At 38.6% G+C, this 13,590-nt stretch overlaps 1 protein-coding gene across 1 annotated transcript in view; it reads left to right on the top strand.

Moving 5' to 3' along the window:
- The window catches only part of MTTP (microsomal triglyceride transfer protein), a 55,782-nt gene that overhangs the window by 29,582 nt on the left and 12,610 nt on the right, over positions 1 to 13,590 (top strand). Inside the window, exons 9-15 of the mRNA XM_010848303.1 lie at positions 745 to 913; positions 1,893 to 2,000; positions 5,212 to 5,424; positions 7,096 to 7,307; positions 8,997 to 9,094; positions 9,196 to 9,317; positions 10,692 to 10,919. Of these exons, the coding sequence (XP_010846605.1) occupies positions 745 to 913; positions 1,893 to 2,000; positions 5,212 to 5,424; positions 7,096 to 7,307; positions 8,997 to 9,094; positions 9,196 to 9,317; positions 10,692 to 10,919 (1,150 nt within the window). The remainder of the gene's footprint in view (positions 1 to 744; positions 914 to 1,892; positions 2,001 to 5,211; positions 5,425 to 7,095; positions 7,308 to 8,996; positions 9,095 to 9,195; positions 9,318 to 10,691; positions 10,920 to 13,590) is intronic.

The following is a 13,590-nucleotide window of genomic DNA, read 5'->3' as shown; positions in this document are numbered from 1 at the left end:
GGTGGTGGAGAAGACTCTTGAGAGTCCCTTGGACTGCAAGGAGATCCAACCCGTCCATTCTGAAGGAGATCAGCCCTGGGATTTCTTTGGAAGGAATGATGCTAAAGCTGAAACTCCAGTACTTTGGCCACCTGATGCGAAGAGTTGACTCATTGGAAACGACTCTGATGCTGGGAGGGATTGGGGGCAGGAGGAGAAGGGGACGACAGAGGATGAGATGGCTGGATGGCATCACTGACTCGATGGACATGAATCTGAGTGAACTCCGGGAGTTGGTGATGGACAGGGAGGCCTGGCGTGCTGCGATTCATGGGGTCGCAAAGAGTTGGACACGACTGAGCGACTGATCTGATCTGATCTCAATACAGTAAGATTAATCTGTATATTCTGAGGGTACATTAAGTGAGAAAGAAGGGAGTTAAGAGAGAGGCTTAAAATAAAATGGGGTAGTGTCTTTCAGAGAAATCCATCAGTTTTCTTTTGTTTAAATAAAAAATTTTCACTTCTTTAGTAAACTCAAACCAGTGGGGTCTATGGTGCTACTGCTAAGTTGCTTCAGTCGTGTCCAATTCTGTGCGACCCCATAGACGGCAGCCCACCAGGCTCCCCCGTCCCTGGGATTCTCCAGGCAAGAACAATGGAGTGGGTTGCCATTTCCTTCTCCAATGGGTCTATGAATGGTAGCAATTCAAATAATTTATTAAGCACCCTAAAATTGATATCTATGACTGTTTTCTGTTTTAGACCCCAGCTAGTGGATGCTGTCACCTCTGCTCAGACACCAGACTCATTAGATGCCATTTTGGACTTTCTGGATTTCAAAAGCACCGAGAGCGTTATCCTCCAGGAAAGGTTTCTCTATGCCTGTGCATTTGCCTCACATCCTGATGAAGAACTCCTGAGAGCCCTCATTGTAAGTCAGATGGACACTGCCAAAATTAAAGCTCTCAGCTGATCTTCGGAATCTAAGCAGTAATTAAAAGTTGCCAGCATCAGAATAAAAGCTGAAACTAGAACCTTCTGATTATTCATATTTAAATTCTATTAGACTGTTTTCTTTCATTAATCACTAATTGTAGAGTAGATTATTTCACAAAGTAGAATATTTCACATAGTGTATCTTTGCAATTCCTCTAGATAACTTAAGCTATGTTTAATGGAAATTTAAAGATTATATTCACGTATTATGTAATGTGACATAGGACAAAATTTCAATTTCAGTCTTGGTTATACTTCACAATTTGACTTTAAAAGATTTATTTTGACTTCAAAAATCTTGGTGCTATTTTATGTACAGTACATTGTATAACATATAATCATTATATGTTATGTATTGGGTTGGCCAAAAAGTTCCTTTGGGATTTTCAATACATTATTACTGAAAAACCCCAATGAACCGTTTCACCAACCCAATACATATTAATTCTTCTGTTACTGAAAAATTATATTGGAAGCAAAATCTAGAGTTCTCTTGGACCCAGGGTTTAAAAACAGAAAGTGCACTTATTCACTTATGATTTAGGGGAATAATTCATAATCTTTTTGGAAAATAGGCTTGTTTGAAAATCCGATAGCATTAGTGAAGTCCCTCGTTACCCACACGTACAATTTTACAGACCATTTTTTCGATTCACTGATGCAGTGAATATAATCCATAAACCTCTCAGGAATTCACAGATCTATGTTAAAAATACCTAGAAAGACTTTACCAACTCTTCAGTTCAAAGCTAGATAGTGAATTTATGTGTCCCCAAAGCAAAATTCAGAGTTTGAAATCTAGAAATACGGAAACAGTTTCTTTAGGCTTTGGCTACTTTGTTTCTTACTGAAAAATATTCCATGAAAATGTTTAAATGTTTTGGTTATCTGTTTTATCCCTGTTTGGCTAATAGAGTAAGTTCAAAGGTTCTTTTGGAAGCAATGACATCAGAGAATCTGTTATGATCATCATCGGGGCCCTTGTCAGGAAGTTGTGTCAGAACCAAGGCTGCAAACTGAAAGTAAGTGCAAATCCAGTCTAAGTCACTGTATATATAGCTCCAAACCATCCTATTTAACACTCACATGCTGTCCACAACTGGTGTTCCTATTTCCCCTCACCCTACTCTATTTTCACCACCTGCAACCCACTCCAGTTTTCTTGCCTGGAGAATCCCAGAGACAGGGGAGCCTGGTGGGCTGCCATCTCTGGGGTCGCACAGAGTTGGACACAACTGAAGCGTTAGCAGCAGCAGCAGCAGCATGGCAATTATTGCTGTTGAACATACTTTATAATTCAGTTAATTATTACATGGATTATTTATTCTGTCTCCCACTGAAATATAAGTTCACTGCAGAAATGGATCTATGTTTATTCCACACCAATTGCTTAAAAAAAAATGGTGCCTGGTATATAGGTAATGTTCAGTAAGTGCTTGCTGAAAGTGCATAGTCCAAGAATCCCGCATCAAGAAATATTTATTGAGTACCCACTGTGTACTGTACTCAACTTTGAATGATGTATATATGTATATATGGTAAAGTTCTTATTCTTCAATATTAGATTCTAAGGCTACCTCCTAGGGCAGACTATTATCTATAGTAAGTATGGTTTGCAGTTTTTGAGTTTTTATGGGAGAAATTTAATTACTTCTAACTACTTTAGAACTTTATATTTTATTTTTAATTTCATTTCCTCAAAGCTTTTCCACTTGCCTGAGTGGACTATCAATTTTAACATCTTCCTCATTAAATTATGACAAAACACTCACTTTTAAGCACAACTAAATATGGAAAATCTAAATGAGTTAATATCCAACTCAACTCATCTTTCTGTAAGGCAAATAGGTTAAAGATGTTAAATACATATAAATATAACCTTTTTTCCATCCATGTTTATTATATAGCCAGCTTTCAGTCAGCATTTTACTCCTATTTCTGTTTCCCATTAATATTTGTTTTTGCTTACATTTTGATCTCACTGCATCCTAATTTCTTTTCTCCCCCAAATTTATATTTGGAAAAAATTCAGACCTATGAAAAAGTTGTGAGGATAGCGCAATTCCATGAATATTTGTATACCTACAAATATACCTACATTATAATTCATATAAATATATGAAATAGGAACATGATTTGAAAGTCAAATATTCATCTAAATTTGACAGTTGTTAATGTATTGTCCTATTTGAATTATCTTATTTCATTTTATATTATTTTGGTTGAACCCTTTGAGAGTAAGTTGCATGCATCTGACATTTTACCCCTGAAGACTTTTACTTCTCATTACTTGAAGGTCATTGCATCTAGGCTCTTACAATGGACAGAATACATGTATTTATACTTATTAAATTGTGAGTTCATACTGCTACCTCTAATTCTAATCCAGTTCTACAGGGTTCTTTCTCTCCTTCCATCATTCCATAATTATATCTTCCTTCTCCCACAGTGAGAACCTTGGTTCTCAAGAACATCAATACTGTGATTCATTTGCTCAGTCCTAAAGCATGCACAAAATAGCTTTGAAATTGTTACACGAATATCACTACAAAAAACAAACTACCTTAAGTAAAGTTCAAGACTTCACAATCTTTTTGTCTTTAGAATATATTACACTAAAGTTGTATAATCAGAGTACTATGCTCAAACATTACTTGGGTTAATTCTTTTTTATTCTCTTTTGTTTAGTTATGTTATTAATCTGATATTTATTCATGTTCATTAGATTTTGTTTGAATTCAGTTTTAGCATCCTTTCATCCTTGTTAACTTCATTTCTTGAATATATGAAATAGGAACATGATTTGAAAGTCAAAACTTGATTTTAAAAATATCCTCAAAGAGGTCTCATTCCCTTTCCTACCCTTCCACCCATTTTTACCTACTTTTTCTACATAAGTGGTATCATTAGTTTTGGGTTCTCTTTCCTGTCTCTTTTTGCAACAGTAAGCAGGTGTACACACACATTCTTATTCCTTTTTTCTTACACAAACTATAAACTTCTGTATACATTCTCTTGTATCTTGTTTTTTCCACTTAACAACATATTCTGGACATCAGCCCATACTGGTTCACAGAGATCTTTCTCCTTCCTTTCACAGCTGCCTAGCACTCCATGTGTGTTAGCCTGAGACACTGCAGTTTATTCTCCCATGTATGGTCACTAGGTGATGTCCACTGCTTCTGCTCTTTACAAATAATATTTAAATGGATAATCTTAGGCACATTTTCTCTTATTTTTGGAGCTATAGCTTCAGGGCTAGGGTACTGGATCAAAATGCAGATCTGTTAGCTTTTGCCAAATTATCTTCCACGGGATTTGTAACATTTTAGGTTCCCACTAGGATGCCTATTTCCCAATAGGCTCAATAACAATGTATGTTATCAAACTTTTGGGTTTTTAGAGTTCAGTCTGATAGTTGAGAAATAGCACTTCTTTATTACATTTAAACTTTAGCATCTTCATTCTATTTGAGAGTCTTTTATGTCTTCACTACCCCCCATCTCTCCCATTGTGTGTGTGTGTGTGTGTGTACCTGAAGCCTATAGATGACACTGAGCCCCTAAAACATACCTAGTAACAAAGGTAAAATAGAGCCTATTTCTAATTTACTTTTCCATTAAACTATTAACTAGTAAGTTAATAGTTTCTAGGCCAGAAAACATAAGGCCTTTCCTGATTAAAGAATATGTTTGCAAAGTACCTGCTACACAGAAGGCATTCAAGAAAGGTTTTTTGAACGGTAGGTCAGCGTTAATGAAATTTGGAATTGAGTGGAAATGAGCACTCTTTAAACAGTTAGAACAAGACCTTACAGTTGAGTCCTAAGTGCTATCACCATAGTTAATACAAAAGTAAAGGTGAGTGCCACCAGTTAGGCACCTCCTAACCATTATTCAGAATTTCAATGAATGGGTAATTCTAGGAATAATTGATCACAAGGGAATTTTTAAAATGATTTTATACATTCAGAATGTGTTTAAAAGTAAATATGCCCATTGTTAATTATACTCATTGTTTCTTGCAGATATGTTAATGTGTGTATTTAAAAAATAACAATACCTTTATCAAGCTTTACTTTTCATTTTCATTGCATGCCTCGGTCAAGCAACCAGTGCAAAATGTTGTAAAACTTTAGGCTATTGTCTTGGACACAAGAGTGAGGCCAATCTTACCCAAGCTTTGTTTCATGTGTGGTTACACACATGTCTGATGTAGAATGTGTTCTTTTAGGGAGTGATAGAAGCCAAAAAGTTAATCTTGGGAGGACTTGAAAAAGCAGAGAAAAAAGAGGACATCGTGATGTACCTGCTGGCTCTGAAGAACGCCCGGCTTCCAGAAGGCATCCCGCTCCTTCTGAAGTACACAGAGACAGGAGAAGGGCCCATCAGCCACCTTGCCGCCACCACACTCCAGAGATATGATGTCCCTTTCATAACTGATGAGGTAAGTTCTCCAAGAATATTTTCAACCTTCACAAAAGGGAAAAAAAAAAAGCATGCCTAATCATGAGTCAAATGCAAACTTCTCTGAAGTTACCCTATTCCCCCCCCAAACTAAGAATTTCTTTTTTCTGTTTAGAAATAACTTCAATTGGATTTAAGTCGGTTCTGAAGTAGCCTCACATTTTGAGTAGATAATGCCCTATATCATGAAGCATAAATATTGAAGCACCTTCTCTTACTTTAAGAAACAAATTCTTCTCTGAAATATCTTTATTTCCCTGGTGGCTCAGACGGTAAAGAATCTGCCTGCAATGCAGGAGACCCAGGTTCGATCCCTGGGTAGGGAAGATCCCCCTGGAGAAGGAAATGGCTAACCACTCCAGTACTGTTGCCTGGGAAATCTCGCAGACAGAGGAACCTGATGGGTTACAGTCCATGGGGTCACAGAATCAGACATGACTGAGTGATTAACACACACACACACACACACCACAAGTTTTAAGATGCTCTTAAATTGTTTGACATGGGAATAACCTGGCTTAAGTCTGACCATTCAGGAAGCCATCCAAATTAAAAATTTTTTTAGGACAGAGAATGTTTACAAAGTGTAAGATAAACTGCCTGCTCAGAATGATGCTCTAAGTTTGCAGCTACATTTGTTGATAGGCTAATGAAGTGTGATAATTAGGGTCATGAGTGTTTGAGACAGACAGATAGATTCTGGCTCAGTCTCTTCTTAGTTGTCTTTGTTTTGATGAGTTTCTTAATTCCTATGTACCCGAAAACAAGGTTAACATTTGAGAGAGAGAACAAGGCAGAGGGGAGTAGAATTGAAAGAAATACCTAGTGTAGAACCCCTATTGTTAGGTGATGCTAGTGACTAATGAAATTAGTTGTTGCCACAGGATGTAATTATTTTGATGAATTTTCTTCAGTATTAACATTTTGTAAAAAAAAAAAAGAAGAAGAAAATCCTCTATTATAACCTATGGCCTTTGGATGATAATGATTATCAGTATAGATTCATCAAATGTAATACACGTACCACTGAGATGCAGGATGTTGATAGAGGGGAGGTTGTGTGGAAGGGGGAGTGGGAAGGGATGGAGATCAGGAGGTATATAGGAATGCTATACCTGCAGCTCAGTGTTTCTGTGAACCTAAGATTTCTCTAAAAAATAGTCTATTAATTTTAAAAAGATGGAAAATTCTGAGGCATTTCATTGTAAGGAATATAGGTTCATATAGTCATCTCTCTCCAGAGGTCCCTTGCCGTGTAGCAGTAGTACCTTTGAAAAACCTATGTCTGTTAGGTAATACTATGATATGCTGCATAGCAATCAAGACTCAAAAATCTCAGTTTCTCACATCTCAGCTTCTCATCCATGCTATGGCTAATCCATGCTAAGGGAAAATGTGGCCATGAACTCACTATAGTAGTAGATGAAAGAGAGGGATAAGATATATCAGCACTTAACTGCCTCAGCCCAGAAGTCACCCCAGAAATTCTGCTTATGGTCTGTTAGCCAGAACTATGGCCCCACCCTAAGTCAAAGAAATGTGGGAAATATAGAGGCACATGTCTATTTTTATGAGCATGAACTCTTCCTGCCACGGTATAAATTCATGAGATGAGATGTGTGCTAACCAAGCTTGAACATCTTGTCTACAGGTAAAGAAGACTATGAACAGGATATACCACCAGAATCGTAAAATACATGAAAAAACTGTGCGTACTACTGCAGCTGCCATCATTTTAAAAAACAATCCATCCTACATGGAAGTAAAAAACATCCTGCTCTCTATTGGGGAACTTCCCAAAGAAATGAATAAGTACATGCTCTCCATTGTCCAAGACATCCTACGTTTTGAAACACCTGCAAGGTAGGGAACAGCGCCCCTCTCTCTGCTTATCCAAGCTTGTTTGTATAATGATGTGATACTCATGTGGCTAATAATCACGGTGTGGTTCTTTATGCTGGGTTATGTTGCATAAAACCAAAGAGTTTGCCAAATTTCCCATAACAGAAGTATTTAGCAGGCCAGATTAAACTTCGCCTTGGCACTATGATTTGGAACTCTGGATATGGTTTTTTTCACTCTAGGTCTCCTGTTCGGTCTGGTAATATCATATTGCCAAATGTTAGTAATGTTTTAAAATCCAACTACATTTTCAGTAGCACTGAAATCTTCTCTCGGCCTTACTTCATCCCTGGAGCAAAGCAGAAGAGAGCTAATCACTCACTCACATGCAGTCCCTGTGAATATTTGAGGACTGCTCTTTACATTTTCTTCTCCATGCTAAAATCATATCACCTAGTGATTCTGGGGTGAACCCTGTAAGGCAACATTCTTCTTCTTCCTCTCAATAATGTTCTACATCAGACCTAGGTACAGATTTCTTTGGTGGATTATTTTCTTTTTTTGCTGTGCTGTTTAAATTTTATTATTACTGATGCAATTAATGTTAAGTAGTCAGGAATGGCAATAAGAGTGAAAGTCTCTTGGTCGTGTCCAACTCTTTGGGACCCCATGTACTATACAGTCCATGGAATTCTCCAGGCCAGAATACTAGAGTGGGTAGCCTTTCCCTTCTCCAGGGTATCTTCCCAACCCAGGGATCAAACTCAGGTATCTCAGGTCTCCCATATTGCGGGCAGATTCTTTACCAGCTGAGCTACAGGGAAGCCCAAGGATACTGAAGTCCATAGCCTATCCCTTAGAAGGTTAAGCCTTACTTAGAAAGAGATGCTCAGGCTTCCCAGGGGGCGCTAGTAGTAAAGAACCTGCCTGCCAATGCAGGAGATGAAAGAGACATGGTTTCAATCCCTGGATTGGGAAAATCCCCTGGAGAAGGGCATGGCAACCCACTCCAGTGTTCTTACCTGAAGAATTCCATGGACAGAGGAGCGTGGTGTGTTATAGTCCATAGGGTTGCAAAGAGTCAGACACGACTGAAGTAACTTAGCACACACATTGTGTTTTACTGGGATGTTTCTTTTTCTTTTCTTTTTTCTTTTTTATGGCCATGCTGAGTGGTTTGTGAGATCTCAGTTTCCTGACCAGGGATCGAACCCGTGTCCCTTATGGTGGAAGCTCATGAAGTCCTAACTGTTGCACCACCAGAGAAGTCCCTTGTGAAGTATCGCTTTAATTGAACATTAGACAACACTAGAGGGTATAGGAAAACATTTAAAGAAAGATTGGGCAGCCTCTCCAGTTTGGTACAATTTTCCTTAAAGGTATATACTATTTGACAATAGAACCACAATGATTCAAAGAACGTGTTGTTTTCCACTTCTGAGTTGTGTCCATCACTCAGCTTCAACCATCTCATAGCTGGGTGTCCTCACCTTGCTGTCATTTTGATACCAAACTAAACTTCAGATATCTGAGGAATGAAGGGGAAAACCCTCATCCTGATGCTGACACTCCAGCTGGCACCTCCCTAGTCTTGGAGTGGCACGAGGAAAATTTGGCCCCTTCTTTTTTCCACTGAGGATTTGGGTTCTTTCCAAATCTGACTTGGGAAACAGCCATCACAATGCAGCTTTTTCCTTTTCTGTGTTATAGCAAAATGGTCCGTCAAGTTCTGAAGGAAATGGTCGCTCATAATTACGATCGTTTCTCCAAGAGTGGGTCCTCCTCTGCATATACTGGCTACGTAGAACGTACGTAACCCAGAAAGGGGTTCTCCCTCCCTGCCCCATGCCCTGCTCAGTGTTGCTGTGACTGTTGTTAAATTTGCGGATTTTTTTGTTGGTGTCATTAGGGACTTCCCATTCGGCATCTACTTACAGCCTTGACATTCTTTACTCTGGTTCTGGCATTCTAAGGAGAAGTAATCTGAACATCTTTCAGTATATTGAGAAAACTCCTCTTCATGGTATCCAGGTATCTCATTTTTTCATTAATTTTGCTTATTTGACTATGTAAGCAGTTAGTGTGAAGTAGGGTAAAATATATACTAATGATAACACTGTAGAATGTGTAAATTAATCATGGATCTATCATGTCATCCTGATTCCATCATCTGCAAGAGACTGTGTGGTTTATGGTCCCAGAGAGTTTCAAATATGCAAACATCCATATTTTTTCAAAGGTACAAATGTTCACAAAATTGAAATCATGCCAGTATTTCTCACATATGTTTTGCAAAAATATTTTATTTTTACTCGTAGATATGTATACTCCTTGGAGCTCCAGATATTTAATTCTAGAATCTATTTCCTTCTCTTGGTGTTTCTATGGAGAGAGTGATTCTTCATAATGAAAGCTCTCATAATAGAATATGGTTCTCCGAAGAGTTGATCTAATTTTTCTAATACTTCTAAGACAGAAAAGAGTAAAGTGGAGACATTTGACAACTGGCTGACTTCCATCCCTTTAGTTTTACCCCAAATTTGGTGACAATCTTTAAAGGCTTCCTAATTTCAAAATATACTCTCTTTTTAGTTTTTATGCGTATCAAAACTATAATCTTCTAAATAAGCTCACTTTATCTTTAGAAATGATTTAGTGTTCTATAAACTTGAGTTCTTATCAATATTGCATTACTACACTGTTTAACAGGACTCTAGTCAGAAACCATGCCTCTGTCCTGAGGAATCACCATCTGTTTTCTGATATGCACTCTGAAATGCCAAACGCCCATGGCTAGGGCCCTGGGTGTGGAGGGCAGAGAATATGTAGGATTCCTATGTCTGGTAGATCTCAGGGTGTGAACCTGCTCTCGATGTTCAACGTCTCTTCTTTTACTGGAAAAGGTTTTATGTGGAAGGTTGTGAGTCATGGCTTAGAGAGTTGCACACCCTCTCATAGCACAGACTTGGGCCAACTGTGCCAACATCTCTCCACCTCGTTTGCAGGGGCTCCCTGAGACAGGCAATCCACTGTGTATGACAATTCTGCAGAAACTGTCTCTAGGATGACGCCATTAAATGGAAAGTTCCTGTTCTTTGCAGTCAGACAGAAGAGGTTTGAGACCTATCTCTACCATCTGAGTGTTTTTTCAGGCTTCATCTACAAAATGGATACAATCACATGTACCTCCAAATGTGGCTGTGAGAATTAAATGAAGAAAACAAAGAAGAAAGAAGAAAGCAAACTCATATTCAGGCACAGAGCTGTTTTTGTTTTATTTTTTGCCTATTTTTTTGCAGCTGCAGGCAACTTTCGGAACCCCAGGAAAGTTGTAGGTGTAGCTCATCCTCTTGTACAGAACGGGCGGGGAACTAATGCCATGAATGCTGTATCCGTTTTCCCTAGGTGGTCATTGAAGCCCAAGGACTGGAGGCATTAATTGCAGCCACTCCTGATGAGGGGGAAGAGAACCTTGACTCCTATGCTGGCTTGTCAGCTCTCCTCTTTGATGTTCAGCTCAGACCTGTCACTTTTTTCAACGGGTACAGTGATTTGATGTCCAAAATGCTGTCAGCATCTAGTGACCCTATGAGTGTGGTGAAAGGACTTCTTCTGCTAATAGATCATTCCCAGGTAATTCAGTCTGCACATGAATATTGAATATACTAGTCACATTTTATATACATGGAGGATACAAGATAAAGTTCCACTCACCTTGGAGCTCACATTCTAAGCATTCGACCCTCTTGGCATTATTGTCCTTTCTCCTTACCTACAGGAAAATGGGTTTTCTTTTGCCTGTATTATCTGATTAAGACGTCGTCTCACTGTTGAGGCAAAAGAGGAACTACTCAACATGAATGTAATACAATGTCATTATATCTCAGTAAAACTAAAAGTGGGGGAAGGAAACTGGTAGGAACAGAAAAAAGAAACTATGGAGAAAATAACTTAGGATTCAACAGAGGAGAGATGGCCTTATTTCTTTCACTTGGCTTTCTTGGGTACAAATATGATATTTTTTTTTGAACACAAGCACTGAACTACAAGGCTTCATAAGTTACTGATGACATTTAACATGATGACATTGGTAAAGATTCAAGTAGTGCATCATCCCTACCATATCAGCAGAGGCACAAGCAATCACTGACACCAACCACATGTTTAATGGACACTCTTTGCCCCACATTCTCATGTTCACAGAACCTTACAAAGGTCCATTCATTGTTAAAGAATAAGAGTACTTTCATTCACTTGACCTGCATTATTCAGAATAGTTTTCAGTTTTCTTCACTCCTAATCTTATATTACTGTACTAAGATATGACAATAGTATATTCTGTATGGTAAGATTTAGGTGACCAGGTTACTGTAGGGTGGGAATGGTCTGTTTCATGGAATTTTCTCAGAAACAGAAGAGGGTTAATCTGAATAACCTTTGAGTTTGAGTGTGTTTGATGCTTAATTTTTTTTTTCTTTAATAACTTGACATTTCCGGTCTTACTAAGCATCAGTTCAGTTCAGTTCAGTTCAGTCACTCAGTCGTGTCCGACTCTTTGCAACCCCATGAATCACAGCACACCAGGCCTCCCTGTCTATCACCGTCTCCCGGAGTTCACTCAAACTCACTTCCATGGAGTCAGTGATGCCATCCAGCCATCTCATCCTCTGTCGTCCCCTTTTCCTCCTGCCCCCAATCCCTCCCAGCATCAGAGTCTTTTCCAATAAGTCAACTCTTCGCATGAGGTGGCCAAAGTACTGGAATTTCAGCTTTAGCATCATTCCTTCCAAAGAACAGCCAGGGCTGATCTCCTTTAGAATGGACTGGTTGGATCTCCTTGCAGTCCAAGGGACTCTCAAGAGTCTTCTCCAACACCACAGTTCAAAAGCATCAATTCTTTGGCGCATAGCACTATAAAAATGGAATATTTGCTAAAAAGAGGATCTTATGAAAAATCCTTAAAGTGATCACTTGCACTCTAACTTGTATTTTTGAGTTGAAGAAGTATGCGGAGATTGGATTAAAATGTACAGACTATAGGACTTTCTGGGGAAGTTTGCTTTTGTGGTTTATTCAGAAGTAATAGCCTAGGTTTGACTTTTGCCTCCACTAGTTACCTTCTGGAATGGGCAAATTTAACTCAGATAACCATTATATCTACTACTGTGGGCAAGAATCCCTTAAATGGAGTAGCCATCATAATCAACAAGAGTCCAAAATTCAGTACTTGGATGCAATCTCAAAAACAACAGAATGATCTCTGTTTGTTTCCAAGGCAAACCATTCAATATCACAGTACTCCAAGTCTATGCCCTGACCAGTAGCGCTGAAGAAGTTGAGGTTGAATGGTTCTATGAAGACCTACAAGAGCTTCTAGAACTAACACCCAAAAAAGATGTCCTTTTCATTACAGGGGACTGGAATGCAAAACTAGGAAGTCAAGATATACCTGGAGTAACAGGCAAATTTGGTCTTGGAATGCAGAATGAAGCAGGGCAAAGGCTAAGAGAGTTTTGCCAAGAGAATGCACTGGTCATAGCAAACACCCTCTTCTAACAACACAAGAGAAAACTACACATGGACATCACCAGATGGTCAATACCAAAATCATATTTATTATATTCTTTGCAGCCAAAGATGGAGAAGCTCTATACAGTCAGCAAAAACAAGACTGGGAGCTGACTGTGGCTCAGATCATGAACTTCTTATTGCCAAATTCAGGCTTAAATTGAAAAAAGTAGGGAAAACCACTAGACCACTCAGGTATGACCTAAATCAAGTCCATTACAATTATACAGTGGAAATGAGAAATAGATTTAAGGGAATAGATCTGATAGAGTGTCTGATGAACTATGGATGGAGGTTCATGACATTGTACAGGAGACAGGGATCAAGACCATCCATAAGAAAAAGATATCTAAAAAAGCAAAATGGCTGTCTGAGGAGGCCTTACAAATATCTGTGAAAAGAAGAGAAGCGAAAAGCAAAGAGGAAAGGAAAAATATACCCATTTGAATGCAGAGTTCCAAAGAACAGCAAGGAGAGATAAGCAAGACTTCCTCAGTGATAAATGCAAAGAAATAGAGGAAAACAATAGAATGGGAAAGACTGGAGATCTCTTCAAGAAAATTAGAAATACTGAGGGAACATTTCATGCAAAGATGGGCACAATAAAGAACAAAAATGGTATGGACCTAACAGAAGCAGAAGATATTAAAAAGAGGTGGCAAGAATACACAGAAGAACTGTACAAAAAAGATCTTCATGACCCAGATAATCACGATGGTGTGATCACTCATCTACA

The sequence above is a fragment of the Bison bison genome, unplaced genomic scaffold (genome assembly GCF_000754665.1).
Source record: "Bison bison bison isolate TAMUID 2011002044 unplaced genomic scaffold, Bison_UMD1.0 scf7180017864263, whole genome shotgun sequence".
NCBI lineage: Eukaryota > Metazoa > Chordata > Mammalia > Artiodactyla > Bovidae > Bison > Bison bison.
This window is presented reverse-complemented; position numbering and strand designations above follow the sequence as displayed.